The sequence below is a fragment of the Heterodontus francisci genome, chromosome 18 (genome assembly GCF_036365525.1).
Source record: "Heterodontus francisci isolate sHetFra1 chromosome 18, sHetFra1.hap1, whole genome shotgun sequence".
Taxonomy (NCBI): Eukaryota; Metazoa; Chordata; class Chondrichthyes; order Heterodontiformes; family Heterodontidae; genus Heterodontus; species Heterodontus francisci.
The window spans coordinates 15951922-15969434 of record NC_090388.1 but is presented as its reverse complement, the minus strand read 5'-3'; the positions used below and the strand labels follow the sequence as shown (position 1 = coordinate 15969434).

At 40.4% G+C, this 17513-nt stretch overlaps 1 protein-coding gene across 1 annotated transcript; it reads right to left on the bottom strand.

Annotated features, from left to right (window-relative positions):
* Positions 1 to 1196: 1196 nt before the first annotated feature.
* Positions 1197 to 14378, bottom strand: LOC137379799 (arg8-vasotocin receptor-like). Its single transcript, XM_068051179.1, has 2 exons — positions 13379 to 14378; positions 1197 to 3944 (listed from the first exon to the last, which is right to left on the bottom strand). Exons 1-2 carry the CDS (start codon positions 14325 to 14327, stop codon positions 3652 to 3654), a joined length of 1242 nt encoding a protein of 413 aa, XP_067907280.1. The 5' UTR covers positions 14328 to 14378; the 3' UTR covers positions 1197 to 3651.
* Positions 14379 to 17513: the final 3135 nt, after the last annotated feature.

The window sequence follows — 17513 nt, the reverse complement described above, 5'->3', positions numbered from 1 at the left end:
TTAGAGGAGCACAGATATCTTGGAGGGTTGTGGTGCTAGAGACAGTTACAGAAATAGCAATGGGTAAGGCAATGGAGGGATTTGAAAACAAGTATGAGAATTTTAAAATAAGCCTCCTGTGAGACTCCTTCTAGAATGTCTTTTAAAAGTTCATATACACTACATCTACTACATTTCTTTCACTTATCTGATCAATCGCTTCTTTGAAAAGTATTTATTAATTTTATCAGCCATGACTTTTTAAAAAATGAACCAGTTATTGAATGCCATTCTTACTTTTGGGTTACATAGTAAATCAGTGAATCAGAGCAACAGACAGCACACAGATCCTACCATTATAACGCAAGTTGCTTTGTTATTGTGAGCCCTGACACTTGCATCCCTCCCTTTTGAGTTACCTTCCAGGTTTGTTTAGAAGCCAAGCTCATTGCACTATGCATTTCATCAAGCGGAAGCCACATTTAGACATTTTTGGAATGCTTTATAAGTTTTGCTGTCATAGAATCATAGAATGATACAACACAGAAGGAGGCCATTCTGCCTATCATACCCGTGCCAGCTCTTCAGTAGAGCCATTCAAATAATTCCACTCACCTGCTCTTTCCTCATAACCGTGTAATTTTTTTCCCTTTCAAATATTTATCCAATTCTCCTTTGAATGTTACCATAGAATCATCTTCCACCATCCCTTCAGGCAGTATGAAGTTCCCCATTTTCTCCGGGAATATACAGTACGTAATGAGTCCAGACTCTATATCAGAGCAGTGTTTACAGTTTACTTAAATGTGCCCAAGTGGTTTTAATTTGTTTTGGCTATTGTAAGACCAGAATTATAGCATTTCCATGGACAAATGCACTGTGCCATTTGATACTGAGCCAGAAGGTGTAAGAACATTAATCACAGCCTTTGCCAGCTATCAAGTTAGCTACTTTCATGGTCTGTGTAAGCTCTGTTAACACTTCCAATGATTTCCAATCGCTTTATGTTGTAGTGTAAGTGTATATAGTTAAGAGCAGTTCATACCAGTGGCACTGCACCAAATCTGCAAGATAAATCCAAATAAAGATTTTTATTCACCATCATTAAATATCAGTGGGAAAAGACTCCAAGATCAATTGTTCTCAAACTGGAACTTTATTTCCAATAACCAGAAAGTTCAAGACAGCTTAAAGAATAACTTGTAAATGATTCACGTAAACATATATTTTCCCATAGAGGTAAGTGTAGGGGGTGGGGGGAAAGAAGGGCAGGTGGAAGGAAACTGGACAAATAAATACTTTAATGGGGTATATACTTCACAGATTTACAATTTAGAATAAAACATAGTAGTTAAATGTATTTAATTTGAGAATGTTAGATCACCATTGTACATTTTTCCTGTGCATTTAAACATTCCTAACGACTGTGTGGAGGTGGACTACAACTGCTTCGTAATCTTAAAGAAGCTACACAGATTTAATTATTGGCACACACACACACACGTGTGCATTTTTGTTTATATTTTCCTAAGTTATTTCAGAAATATTTTCTTCCTTTTCTCTCTTAAATGTCTGTCCTATATATCAGTGCACAGACACAATGGGCTGAATGGCCTCCTTCTGTGCCGTAAATTTTCGATGTTTCTATCATGACCTGGATAACAGGACCAGTGACTTGTTCCCAGGCCTCCAGTAACGTGTTTTAAATTACCTAACAGGAAGTGACCCAGGGCGATCCAACGACTTCCACAGCCTCTTTACAGTAAAATAATATCTCTAGTCTCTGACTGGCATCTCCCCCATTGGGACAAATGAGACCTCTGGTGAAGCAGTATCCTACCACCATGTAATAATACCTTGGCATCCTAGTCAACTGGGACACAGTGCCACTACTTTGTTACATAGGTGCATTTTTCTCTCATCTGCCATTATCCCAGCATAACTACATATTTACACCCATCATTTTCACCGGATCACATTCTTCCTTGATGTCTAAGCCATATCATATTGCTCCTATTTTTTCCTTTACAAGCCAGTCATTTTCAAACTTGTTCTTTTCTGTGTCTGTCAACAGTCGTCTCCTAGTCTATTCCTAAGGTTTCGTCCTCATCAATTACTTTCTTCTTGACAGCAATGCTTTGGCGTAGATACTTTACCCTCTCCTTTATGTTAATCTTATTGATTTTCTTTTCATTTGATCTCTAAGATTGGATCATTCTCCTCCTAAAGGTTTATATTTTCCTTCTTCTGATTTTTTTTTTTTTTGTTGTAATTTATCTTTCATTTGCTGCAATCTGCCTCCACCCCTGTTATTTTACAACAGCATCTCCAGAGTACATAGAGGGTACACAAAGTTAAGCAATGATGTGAAGACTTGGTTGACTATTCTAAGCCAGATAACAGAATGCTGGCAATGTAGACTGCTGTCATAATAGCCATAGAGGCCACATTCCAGATCATACTTAAGAGGGAGCCAGGTTTCATTCATACCATAACTGGTAGTCAATTGGCTACACCAACTTGATAACAACCTTGAAATCCATAAAGATTTTTAGCAATATCTATTAACATCCATTATTACCCATCAGCAGCCTTAAAATACCCAATTTATAGCTTCCCAAAATATATAGCTTCTCCATGGGTAAATGAACTGTACCATTTGATACTGAGCCAGAAGGTGTAAGATTTCGATTCTCGGTCTGTACTGGGTTCGTTGGTCGTAGCTGGGGTAGAATTAAGGCTAAACAACTGACCTCAGTGCTCTGGGAAGGGCAGGGGAAATAAAATCAACTGGGGTTCCCGTCATTATCCAGTTACTTGATAGCCAATAATCCCTGATGGAATGTATGTGTTTGTGAATTTGGATCTGGCCATAATTGGGGTTGGGTATTAAGCACTCCATGATAGAATAGTCTGCCAGCTTGAAGTGTGCCACCTGGGCCAGGCGCTGGTGGGCTTTTATTGCTTATGAGTTTCGTGAATGGGGTAATGGGAAACTGGAAAAAATACTTGGAGGGCAAGTGTGGTGTACATCTTTAGCCATTCATAGCATTACACAATAACCTGACAGTTATATAAATTAAGGTGTTTGATCATTTGGATCAAATATATTTCATTTAAGTGTTTTTTTTGTAGCTTTTCATTTGTTACCACTTAACCAGAATATAGGACTGTATTGACAGTTGGGCTCTGCAGATGTTGGGAATAACCATATTTCAAAGTCTTCAGATTTTTCAATTCTGTATCATGCATTGGATGAAATATAATTCAGCACTATACATGTTTCACCATTTAACAGACAGATGCACAATTAATCTACTATCCATTTGAAAGGTGGCACATTTGCTCAATGTTTTCATTCATTTATATTACATACATGATCAATAGCTTTTGACTTTTTCTGTACACAACAGCTGTAAGACTGGCCATTCTATTCCGACCAAAATAAGTGATGATTTTGGGGTGTAACCGGATTGATGCCACCTGGTCATATTTAAAGCTCTATCCCTCCCATCAAATTGGATGCTGTTTGGATTACTAAAGTGCTATGAATGTGAAGGTAAGCTTTGGATAAACTGATCTTTGATCCCAATCTCAATGACAGCACATTTTAAATGTAATATTAATAATTTTAATGGGGTGGAGGGGAAACTAGTCAACCATCATGTTGCGTCAGGTCTCTATTGGCATAGACTGGAATGACTGGGGGGATGTGTCATTGTCCTTCCAGTTGTACGAGTTGAATGTCGGGCTCCTATGGCTGACCTTTGTTAGCAGCGTGTGCCGCTTGATACTGGTTTCCGAATCTTCCTTCTTCAGCTTCTGGGTGATTTTATGGCAGCAAGGGAAAAAATGGGCAATATCGTTCAGGAGGTGGCCACTGAAGAACATGTAGATCCATGGATTGCAGCAGCTGTTCAGACTTGCGAGCAGTATGGTGAGGGTAAACGCCGTGTCCGTAGAATCTGAAAAACACAGTCGCAAAGGTTATTGACCTTTGTTTGGATATCGCTCTCATTAAAGGCTAAAAGAGATAAGCAGCGTCTAATTTGTCTATCATTGTATCTGTTGCTGGGACTTTTTTTAAAATTATTTTATTTATTTAGAGATACAGCTCTGAAACAGGCCCTTCAGCCCACCGAGTCTGTGCCGACCAACAACCACCCATTTATACTAATCCTACATTAATCCCATGTTCCCTACCACATCCCCACCATTCTACACTAGGGGCAATTTACAATAGCCAATTTACCTATCAACCTGCAAGTTTTTTAGTTTTTTTAGTTTTAGAGATACAGCACTGAAACAGGCCCTTCGGCCCACCGAGTCTGTGCCGACCATCAACCACCCATTTATACTAATGCTACACTAATCCCATATTCCTACCACATCCCCACCTGTCCCTATATTTCCCTACCACCTACCTACACTAGGGGCAATTGCTAATGGCCAATTTACCTATCAACCTGCAAGTCTTTGGCATGTGGGAGGAAACCGGAGCACCCGGAGGAAACCCACGCAAACACAGGGAGAACTTGCAAACTCCGCACGGGCAGTACCCAGAACTGAACCCGGGTTGCTGGAGCTGTGAGGCTGCAGTGCTAACCACTGCGCCACTCTTTGCAACAGCTCACCAACATGGTTAAAACTCAGCAACAAGTTATACAAACATAGGGGGAGAAGGGGGGGAGACAGTGGCGTGGTAATATCACTGAACTAGTAATCCAGAGGCCCAGGCCCTGGGGACATGGGTTCAACTCTCATTCTGGCAGCTGGTGGAATTTAAATTCAATTAATTAATAAAAATCTGGAATTAAAAGCTAGTCTTTGTTTTATAAACCATCCAGCTTACTAATGTCCTTTCGGGAAGGAAATCTGCCGTCCTTACCTGGTCTGGACTAGATGTGCCTCCAGACCCACAGCAATGTGGTTGACTCTTGAATGCCCTCTGAAATGGCCCAGCAAGCCACTCAGTTGTCAAGGGCAATTAGGGATGGGCAATAAATGCTGTTCTTGCCAGCGACACCCATGTCCCATGAAAGAATAAAAAAAACAAAAACAAAACTTCAAATACATTTTTGTAGTCCATTCGTGGGATGTGAGCATTGTGGCTTTCTGATTATAGCTGTAGCATCAGTGTGAGTTGGTTTCATTTCACACCAGTGCTGCAGATATAGTATAAATACAGCCTGAACCTGGAATCAGGGCCGAGACTGACACCAAAGCAAAGTGGAATGAAATAATGCCTGGAAGAGGCTTACTCTGTTTTGCTGCAGATTCTGTCTGGGCTGGGAATGTACACAAGCTGAAACTGGGAAGGTTATTACCTATCAGGCAAGATGGAACAGCCTGGGACTCTTCCCTCTAGATAAGAGAAAGAGTGATCTAATAGAGGTCTTTAAGATTATTAAAGGATTTGATAATGTAGATGTAGATGTTTCCACATGTTGTGAGGCGTGGATAATTATACAAAACTGGGGGCCATAAATATGATAGTCACTGATAAATCCAATTGGGAACTGAGGAGAAACTTCTTTTCCCAGAAAGTGTTAGAACATGGAACTTGCTGCAACAAGGAGTGATTGAGACAAGGAAGGGGAAGCTAGATAAGTACCTGAGGAAGAAAGGAATACAAAGTTATACTGGTGGGGTGAGATGAAGAGGGGTGGGAGGAGGCTTCTTGAGCACAAATACTGGCACGGACTAATTGGGTCAAATGGCCGGTTTCTGTGCTGTACATTCTATGTAATTCTCTACTTTGCACCAATGCTAAACTTGTGGTGTAATGTCTCGTAAACGGGAAATTCAAATAGTTCTTATGTCAAACGTTGCCCATTGTTCAACGAGATTGTTCAGTGAGTGGCTGAGACATACAGACCAGGAAGGCCCATGCAATGGAAACACTCATCTGGTCAGTTAGATTCTGAGGAGAGAAAGGGAAAAGTTAACATTTCAGGTGTGAGCCCTTCTGACAAAGGCTCCAAACCTGAAATGTCTTGTCTGTTTGAACTTGTCTGTTCTCTGTTGATGCTCAGTTACTTGATCTCAGCCAGAAAGAGGGGAAAGGATGATAAAATTAGCCTCAAAACCCCCATGGTAAGGACAGGAGAATCAACTAACGCTCCCTTTCATGTTCACTAGCCTGTGATATCTACTGAAAGTGCACATATGTGGATGTTAGATGAGTACAGGACAAGGCTCAACTATGATGTTCCCCAAGGTTGATATTCATTGTCAAAATTCACACATGGCTAATGGTTAATTGGCTGAGATACCAGACAGAGTCTTGGAGTTGAAGATTTCCAGTCAGCAGTTGATACTTGCAGGGAGAATTTTTTTTTTTAAAGTGCGTGTGCTCAGTAGAAGCTCTAAATGGTGTGTAAAACCTGATGAAAATGTTGTCCATCTTTGTCTAATTGATATAGATGGTAAGACACAGGCAAGTAAGCACTGGGCTGGCAGAAACTGGGGAAGCGATTCCAATGAAATTATAGGGATTGCATTTGATGGTTCTCCTGCAGTCTGCATTGTTTCTTATTACATGTATGAAGAATAGACTAACGCAGCAGTTAGTTCACACAGTCAGTGCAGATTTAACTCTTGGAATGTCAATGGCTTTTGTGGAACTCCAATCTCTTGGCCAGCTATATTCATTTTAATTTTCAAATCATACCACTGTATATGTGGACAAACCTAATATTATAGTAATGAAGCAACGTAGGTGTCAGAAATAGCTTCATTACTGCATTAGCTTGCTTATATAGGCCATGCTTTGCTAAAACAAAATAATGCTTTGCATTTGGAATTAAGCCTTTATGCAAGTTGATACAGCCATAAAAGAAAACCTACATTTATATCGTGTTTTTCATGTACTCAAGACATTTCAAACTGCTTCATAGCTTGAAAATCATTTGCAGTTATGAAGTAGTCAATTGTTGCGGTCACTTTGCACACAGCACGATCCCACAAACAATGAATAACCAACTAATCTGATGTTGTTGTTTGCCGGATTAATATTAGCAGGACACCAGGAGAATTTCTTGGAATACTGCTATAGGATTGTCTACATCCGCCAGAACAGGCAGACAGTTCAATATCACATCTAGAAGATGGCATCTTTAACAATGCAGCTCAATACTGCACTAAAGTATCCATTTAGATTATGTGCTCAAGTCCTCAAATGGGGCTTTGAGACCACAGTTTTCTGACTAGGAGGTGAGAGTGCGACTATTTGAACCAAACCGATACCCATTGCTTAATTACTGTAATAGGTGTTGTTTTTCCTGGGGAGGAATCACATTTGTAGGGTCAGCGTGCATGTGCATCACCTAGCATTGCAGCATCAACCTAAATCACAAAATAAAGACTTAAAATGCCATTAAAAATAAAAATAATGGTTATAAACACATCTTCTCAACTTGTGTTCCCTCCCTATTTCTCTTCTTTTATTTTTACTTGATATCTAATATACCTCATTCCATTTCATGCTTTCCTTCCTTTAAAAAAATACACTTAAGTATTTGTCTCCACTTATATTTTTTCTATCTCCCAAACTGTACAATCAAAATAATTGGCCCCCGATTGACTGAAAATTAGCTCCAAAATCCTACAAGACTGAAGATTGGCACCATGTGATGTCAACATTTTTAGAAGATAATAAAAAAAATTATTGGGAAAAAATAATGGAAATATTATTCGGAAAATACTGTAATTGCCATCAGTCTTTGCTCATAAATACTTCTTTTCTACTTACACTAAGGTGTGAATTCCTAGTAGACATATGTTTGAATATTATCCAAAATAGACATCATTATAATCAGATGAGACTTTGCTTGCAGTTGGAAAAAATATAAAAGTTCCCATTTCAAACCGGGAAGTGGGTGGGGGTGGGGGTAATGGCCAATGGCTTACATTATATGCAAGAGCTGATACTTCTATTATTTCAAAATACAATTGTTTGTGATATGAGCACTGAACTTGTTGCGGATGGAATTAATGCTTGAATTTTGTGCAAATACAATGTACAAAATTAACAAGTAAAACATGTTAAGATTTGTGTGCTAAAACTGCTGCTAACCCTGATTACTGGGGGTGATTGCTGTAGTCTTAGGAGTAAAGTGTCCTCACTGCATGTGTCATGTAAATGCTGAAAGTGTAGCCAGCCTGAAAAAACCTGACTGGAATATCTTTCCATGTCTGCAGGGAGCATGAGAGCAAGACGCAGGGTGTGAAAATACACTATAAAATATTGTAAATTTCATAAATTTGTTTTGATAATGTTACAAATCTATAGTCATATTTGTCATTTGTTCTTGGAGCCACATGATGCAGTCTATCTTGTTCTTTTTAATTCTGCCAGCTCACTCACCCATATTTTAATACTAATGACTATAAATAGTTTTAATAGTTAGAACTATCATGAAACACTGAACAGGCTGAGGCTCTTTTCTTTCAAAAAGAAAAGGCTGATGGGTGCCCTAATAGAGGTCTTTATAATTATGCGGGGGTTTGATAGGATAGATGAAGAGAAGATGTTTCAATTTGTGTGGGAGACTAAAACTAGAGGCCATGAATCTAAGAAAGTTATTAATAAATTCAATAAAGAATTCAGAAGAAGCTTCTTCACCCCAGGAATGGTTAGAATGTGGAACTTGCTACCACATGGAGTAGGTGCTTCAAATAGCACAGATGCATTTGAGGGAAATTTAGATAAATACATAAGGGAGAAAAGAACAAAAGGATATCTGATCGGGTTAGAAGAAGTAGAGTGGCAAGAGAGTCATGCGGAGCATAAATATATAAATGGCATAGCTTCCCACGTCCTAACTCGCACCAAGTCCGTTCACCTACCAACCCTGTACTCACTGACCACATTGGTTCCCAGTCAAGCAACATCTCCTTATTCACTCTATCAAAATCGTTCATGATTTTGAACACCTCTATCAAATCTCCTCTTAAACTTCTTTGTTATAAAAACAACTTTTCCTGTCTCTCCACATAACTGAAGTCCCTCATCCCTGCTATGATTCGAGCAAACCTCTTCTGCACCTTCTCCAAGCCTTGACATTCTTCCTAAAGTTGAATGATTTTTTTCTTGCATCCTAGCATAATCATGCTGGGCTGAATGGCCTGCTTTAGTGCTGCAAACATCTAGGTTCTACCTCACTGAGGCAAGGTAAACTGAACAGCACTTTTCATTTGCACCTGGTTTGTTTAGTAATGCTTCTTTTTCACTGGTTATTGTTTTACACTTTTGGTATGTGATTTTCCTCTTGCTCCTTTTCTGTATTAACTTATATGGCTTCTTCACAAATATTCTGTTAATAAATTCCCTCACGCTACTATTGACATGACATGAATCTCTTTCCTAAGGTACTCATCATTAAACTAATTTTGCTGCTATTATGGTTTGTTTTTACTACATCTTTTTAAAAATAATCATCTTTGTAATAAGTTACTGTAGATAAAGTGGAATGATGTTATCTGCATAGGCTTTTATAATTAATATATTATGGACTTCTTTTCAGAAAAAGAATTGTATTTTCATAGCACCTATCATGTTTCAAAGCACTTTATAGCCAATGAAGTACTTTTAAAGTTTACTCACTGTTGTAATATAAAAAACACAGCAGATAATTTGCACATAGCAAGGTTCCACAAACAGCAACATGATAATCTGTTTCAGTGATATTGGTTCAGGGATGAATATTGGCCAGAAACAGGGAGAACTACTCTACTCTTCTTTGAAATAGACCCAAGGGATCATGAACGTACATCTGAGAGGGAAGACGGGACCTTGGGATAATGTCTCATTTGAATGATGGAACTTTTGAACATGCAATGCTCCCCCAGTACTGCACTGGGAGTGTCAGCCTAGATTCTGTGCTCAAGTCTTTAGATTTGGACTTAAACCCTCAACATCTGACTCAGAGGCGAGAGTTTTACTCTCATGGAATTCTTCTATCCCTTCTTTAGTGCTATCATTTAAGAATATTGTGTCTAAATAATAAACTTTCTGCTTCATGAGATACAGGCTGTTTTATTTTCATTAAATATTCTGATTAAATGGATTTATCAAGTTTCACTAGATTTTCTTTAGTTTCCTAAATCAACAAGAAGCTCAGCATAATCATTCCACACAGGCTGATCACTGAACAGCTTACTGTTTGTCTTTACCCAAATTTACTGGTCTTGAATATCTTATTGTCAACTGATACCAACTGCGTTCATTAAATGTGTTAATTAATAGAAATAGTAATTTGTTGCAAAATACAAATATTGGCCTCAACAATTACCATTTAACCAGCACTTTTTCACACAAAGGGTAGGTTAAAATTGCCCATTCTTTATCAGAATGCTATCTTACTCACAACTGGTATCAAGTTCACAGATTTATCATTCCTTGGATTATTTAGCTGGCCCTGTCTTTTAATAACATGGGACCATATTTGCCTCTCTTCTGTCCTATATTCAGCGATTCCCATAAAAGATTCATCAGGATCTGACTGATTTCATTTGCCACCTCCTGGAAAACGCTATTATTCACACAAAAGGTAGTAGAAGTGTGGAATTCTCTGCTCAAAAGCTTTGGAATTGGAGCTTTCAAAACTGAGATGGATAGATTTTTGTTGGGTAAGGGTATTGAGGGATATGGGTAATTGAGTTGGGGTGCAGATCAACCATGATCTAATTGAATGGCAGATTGGGCTTGGGGAGCTGAATGGCCTGCTCCTGTTCTTGAGTCCATGGCTTCGCCAGTTATTTATAATCAACCACGGATAAAGATATTTGCATATCACCAGATTAATTATACATATGAAAGGATCATTCCAAAGGTCACTAATGCATTACTTATGTTGCAGATTCTGCCTTGATACAGTACAACTGTGATTTCAAGCCACTATTTGAGGGGAGGGTTCTTCAAATTTTGGCAGAGGGTGTGACACTTCAGAGAGGAGGAGGACCAATATTGCTTAGGCTTCACATGAACTGCAACTGTTGTGAAACCATCATCTTAAACATTAAAAAATAAGGTACACAAAAATACCAAATGGTAGCATTGTGGTTATGTTACTGGAATAATAATCCAGAGACCAAGGTTAATGATTTGGTGATAACAAATCCGACTACGGCAGCTGAGAAATTTCAGTTAATTAATTAAATGTTAATGGAATAAATGTCCAGTATCAGTAATTGTGACTATGAAAAGACCAGGTTGTTGTAAAAACCAATCTGGCTCACTAATGCCTTTTAGGGAAGGAAATCTGCTGTTCTTACCCCGTCTGGTCTATATGTGACTCCAAACCCACAGCAATGTGGTTGACTCTTTACTTCCCAAGTAAGCTAATCAGTTTTATTCAAGAAGGTGGCTTACCACCAGTTTAGTTTAGTTTAGTTTAGTTTAGAGATACAGCACTGAAACAGGCCCTTCGGCCCACCAAGTCTGTGCTGGCCATCAACCACCCATTTATACTTCTTCTTTGGCCTCCTTATCTCGAGAGACAATGGATACGCGCCTGGAGGTGGTCAGTGGTTTGTGAAGCAGTGCCTGGAGTGGCTATAAAGGCCAATTCTAGAGTGACAGGCTCTTCCACAGGTGCTGCAGAGAAATTTGTTTGTCGGGACTGTTGCACAGTTGGCTCTCTCCTTGCGCCTCTGTCTTTTTTCCTGCCAACTACTAAGTCTCTTCGGCTCGCCACATTTTAGCCCCATCCTTATGGCTGCCCGCCAGCTAATCCTACACTAATCCCATATTCCTACCACATCCCCACCTGTTCCTATATTTCCCTACCACGTACCTATACTAGGGGCAATTGCTAATGGCCAATTTACCTATCAACCTGCAAGTCTTTGGCATGTGGGAGGAAACCGGAGCACCCGGAGGAAACCCACGCAAACACAGGGAGAACTTGCAAACTCCACACAGGCAGTACCCAGAATTGAACCCGGGTCGCTGGAGCTGTGAGGCTGTGAGGCTGCGGTGCTAACCACTGCACCACTGTGCCGCCCTCAAAGGCAATAAGGGATGGGCAATAAATACTGGCCTTGTCAGCAATGCCCACATCATGGGAATGAATAAAAAAAACTCATTATTAATAAAGAACCGACAGACTAGACTTCTCCCCACTAACATTCACCAGCACTCTGTGCATGCATTTAGCTGCACAGGCAAAGAGTTCTGCTTTTTGTAAGTTCAATACAGTGTGGTGCGGAGCCAACAGTATAATTCCCAGCGTGCACTACTCTAAAGCAGATGCCAGTATCTGCAGTGTAAAGGGTCTAATTTGAGCATTAACCTTTTTTCTTCCTAATATTGAAATTCTTTATTCTCACTGGAGAAAATCTAGCTATAGAGTAAATCAATAGGCACAAGGCATTCATCCCCAGGCAACAAACAAATTTAATTATCAGTAACTAGTGGTCTGTTATCAACAACAACAACTTATATTTATATAGCACCTCTAATATAATAAAACGTCCCAAGGCACTTCATAGGAATTTTATAAAACAAAGTATGGCCACATAAGGAGATATTAGGTCAAATGACCAAAAGCTTGGTCAAAGAGGTAGGTTTTAAGGAGGAAATCAGGGTAGAGAGGTGGAGAGGTGTAAGGAGTGTATTCCAGAGCTTGGGGCCTAGGCAACTGAAGGTGTGGCCACCAATGGTGGAGTGATTAAAATCAGGGATGCTTAAGAGACCAGAATTAAGGAAGCACAGATATCTCAGAAGGTTATGGGGCTAGAGGAGATTACAGAGATAGGGAGGGGTGAGGCCAAGGAGGGATTTGAAAACAAGTATGAGAATTTTAACAATCAAGACATTTCTTGACCGGTAACCAGCAAGCACAGGGGTGATGGGTGAACAGCACTTGGTGTGAATTAAGGCATGGGCAGCAGAGTTTTGGATGGTAGAATGTGGGAAACCGGCCAGGAGTGCATTTGTCTAGTCAAGTCTAGAAGTAATGAAGGCATGAATGAGGGTTTCAGCCTTTTAATATTATTATTATTTCCATTTTAATATAACATAGTTCATTATTGGATATAATTATTTATGAAATACATATGATTAAAAGTTTTCTTTAATACCGTTATGATATTATTTTAAGGATGTTCAGTTCAGTTTAAGTAACATATTTTGCCATTATTTAAGGCTAATTCTGAAATAAATTTTTAGAATAAGTCATTAAATCTAATTATTGGCTAATGGTTTTAGAAGCTAATTCTCATTTAAACCGGAGAAATGGCCAGTTTATTTAATCCGCAGATCACCTGTATAATTGCGGTCACTTTGCCCCACACTAGTAGGATATACATTTAGCCCGTCTCGTTCAGGAAAAAAAACTTGATAACTACAGCGTAGAATGGGAATTGTCTCTTTAGATATCCAGAATACACTTACCATCCTTCGGAGCCTTCTTGTCCCACACCGACCACAACTGCACGGTGAAGAACGGAGCCCAGCACACAATGTAAGCCAAAACAATCACCAAAGTCATTTTCACAGTTCGGATCTTGGCCTTGGAGATGGTTTTCACGTTATTGACACCAGAGGTGATGAGGCCGTTCTTAAATGAGGTCTCAGACGAAGCTTTGGTCTTGTATTTGATATTTTGAAAGATGTTATAGCAGATGCAAGTGTAACACGCCACCATGGTGAGGACTGGGATGATAAAGACCCCAATGGCAATCCAGGTGATGTATGCCTTAATGCCCCAGGGCCGGATAAAGTTTGCCCAACAGTCGTAGACCCCAGAGCCCTTCTCGATCTCTCGAAGCGAGAAGATGAAGGACTGCGGGGTGCTAACGATGAAGCTGCCCACCCAGGTACTGATGATCATCATGTAGGACCTCTTGTTGGGCTGCTGGAGGGTTTTCAGAGGGTGGCAGATGGCGATGTAGCGGTCTATAGACATCATGACCATCATGTAAGTCGATGCGAACATGCCGAAAACTTGCAGATGTTTGACGATGCGGCAGAGAAAATCGGGACCTTGAAATCTATAGGTGATTTCCCAGATGAACTGGGGCAACACCTGAAACACCGCGACTGCCAGGTCGGCCACGCTCAGGTGCTTAATGAAGAGGTGCATCCTCGACATCTTCTTCTTGGTCTTGTACAAAGCCAAGAGCACGGTCAGGTTCCCAATAACAGCCAGCAGGAAGATAATAGCCAGCACAGAGATCTCGGTCTTGGCTAAGTCTTCATTCCTCCCGAAGGGGTCGGTGTAGTTGGCAGAACTTCGATTCTGGCTGGCACCTTCCGATGCCCAGACTGCGAAGGAACGGTTGGATTCGGTGAAGTTGGAGGCGGTGAGGTCCGGTTGAGAGCTGGCAGTGACCTGCATCATTGCAACCTTGAATGAATGTCGCTAGGGTACAGATGCTATTCAGAGCAGCAAGCGAGTGGTGCGAGGCGAACAAGAGCCTCACACAGACAAATCTGCTGGGTGCCCTGACCAGTGAGACTCGTCTCCACATCTCTTGAAGAATTCCACTCCTGGGAACGTAAAGCAATCAATCAGATTGCATCACCGTGCAACTCCCACTTTAGCAAAAGCACTAGACAAAGTGGATGTAGGTGGTTCTTCAGAAGAATCTTTGCAGAAGTTGCTTTGTGCTCTTTAAAAAGTATGTTTAATATTTCTCTTGTGGCATCCTCGTGTAGTTTTTGAAGAAACTAATAGTGTATAGGCAATAAAATCTTTTGTGTTTTATTAGATACTGAACACTTGAAAATAATTCCAACTTTAGTTGCAGATAGAGACACAAAATAAAAACATGCTAAGGTCCATTGCACAGCAATCATAGAATGACCCTAGTATGTTTATTAATTTCCCAGACAGGAAATGGTCTAAATATTTGTCTGCACAATGGTTTCACACCCAATAACTGAATACTTCGATTACATTCTAAAGTGACCCCTCCATGAGAGCTGCAAAGTTCCGATAAAGCGGAGTGAATCTCCCTCACCACTCCGCAATTTCATGTGTAGTGTGTGTCTGTGTTGCAGCTAAGTTCTTTGATGAAAACTTTCGCTTTTAACAGATCTTTGGCGTTTTGTATGGAACGTTAACAGAAAACTAAAGAACGGTCAAGAAAGACTTACATTTATAAAGCGCCTTTCACAACCTCAGGAGGTCACCAAGCGCTTTACAGCCAATTAAGTACTTTTTTTGAAGTGTAGTCATTGTTGTAAGGTAGGAAACACAGCAGACAATTTTCACACAGCAAGATCCCACAAACAGCAATGTGATAATGACCAGATAATGTCTGAGGCTCCTTAGACAGCACCTTCCAAACCCGCGACCTCTACCAACTAGAAGGACAAGGGCATCAAATACATGGGAAAACCAGCACCTGCAAGTTCCCCTCCAAGTCACACACCATCCTGACTTGGAACTATATCGCCGTTCCTTCACTGTCACTGGGTCAAAATCCTAGAACTCCCTTCCTAACAGCACTGTGGGTGTACCTACCCCAAATGGACTGCAGCAGTTCAAGAAGGCAGCTCACCACCACCTTCTCAAGGGCAATTAGGGATGGGCAATAAATGCTGGCCTGGCCAGCGACGCCCACATCCCATGAATGAAAAAAAGATTTTTTTTTTGTGATTTTGGCTGAGATATAAATATTGGCCAGGACCCCCAGAAGAACTCTCCTTTGAAATAGTGTCAGGGGAGATTTGATGTTGAAAGGGCTTCAGTTTAACATCCCATTCAAATGACAGCACCTCCAATGGTGCAGCACCCTCTCAGTACTGCCCTGGAGTGTCAGCCTGGATTTATTAGTCTCACCGGGACATGAACCCACAAACTTCCAGCTCAGAAGAGAGAGTGCTACCAATTGATCCTCAACTAGCACCAATAACCCCAGATTCGTGCAGTGGTACCGAGCAAACGCAATATTGATAGCAAAATCATAAAACACTTGGATTCATCAAGTAGCAATCAAAAATAATGTGATGGACTCCTAAGCTGGCGGAAGTCTGGCTGACTTCAGATTATTTACAAATAAGTGTTTGCAGAAACTGATCGCAAGTCATGGAACTAAAATACACCAGAAATTCTGGAGTTTACACTCGCCTGATCCCCCAAATAGTCGAAAACTACTTGAACTGGGCTCTCACTGCAGAGGGCGCTTTTAAATGAGAACACACTGTTTGTGGATCTCCTCCTCCCAAAATTGCGAGGGATACTTGTGAATCGAAACTGTGTCCCAACAAAGTGCAATCTGAGTCTTTACGTGACTTGAACAAGAATCGGGTAGGATAACAGCACTTTGTTTTCTGGGAGTTATTTCAATTTAGGGGAATATTTTCAAGGGAGATCGTAATTAAAACGGGGCGAGTGTGCTGTGATTCCACACTATTGATCTCCTGGTCGCAATAATGTGTGTAACAAACCTAGTCAAATTTCACCATCGGAATTGTAAAACTTTCGTTAATGCTCAATAAAATTGAACTTGTAAAATGCCTGCAAGAATATGTCTATGAATAAATTTTTCTACTGTTCACCCGACTTAAAAGCATCTGAGAAATGTTAATTTTTATTTTTGTACGTATTTGCATGTTTTAATAAACAAAATAGGGTTTACGCCAGTAAGATCTGTGCAATCCAGGCGAAAACAGTGCAAGAGACTGGGGAATTTTAATTGTAAGTGAGTTGCACGCAAAAAACACTTGCTTCAGTATTTTCCGCGATTTTTTACGCTGGTTTAAGATTCAATTTACTGGTTCAGGCCCCACACAAAAAACTGCCACCCCGCCCCGCAACCGTGTCAACATTGCTAGCTTCCACCCGTTTCATAAATTGGGGAAGGCTGTTCAAATAGCACTAATTTTCAGTAGGTATATCTAAAAATGGTTAATTTACTGAGAAAATGACGTGTATACACCCATGAAATTATTGAATGTTTCAGCATTTTTTAAAAGACATTTTCAAGTGATTTTAAATCAGGTTGGTCACAGTTGGCGGACTGGGCATTCTTATTTGTTTATAAATCCATTTTCAGTCTTTTTAGTAAAACTGGACCAGACTACAACTCTTAGGTACATCAATGAATACTTTTCAATGGAAGGATAAAAACAAATTCATTCTATTTTTCACCTAACCAGAGCAATTTCGTGCACATTTTGGCCTCATGTTTTCAATTGCTCCCAAAGCAGGAATTGGATCCCAATGTATGGAGAGGTTTGTCTTCCCCATCATTGAGTCCCTCAGTGTCCCCCTCTCAGAACCTCTACCCTCATGCTCTGTGGCCATTTTATAAGAATGAAGGAGTTCCACTGCTGGGACTGAAAGCAGGTTCCGAGCCCACGCGGGACAGTGGTGGCACTGCAGGACCATGTGGGCGATTTTACCAATTAAGATGCCACTGCCAGGATCGCTGTCCAATCAGAGGGCCAGCGGATCAGCAGCCTTGGCAGTGCCACCGATTGAGGTAAGCATTATTTTTAATGTGCCAGGGACAGACTGGCTGGGGCCAGCAATCGGAGGGTGTACCCTCCTGGGGCGGCGTTGGAGCTGCAGGTGCAG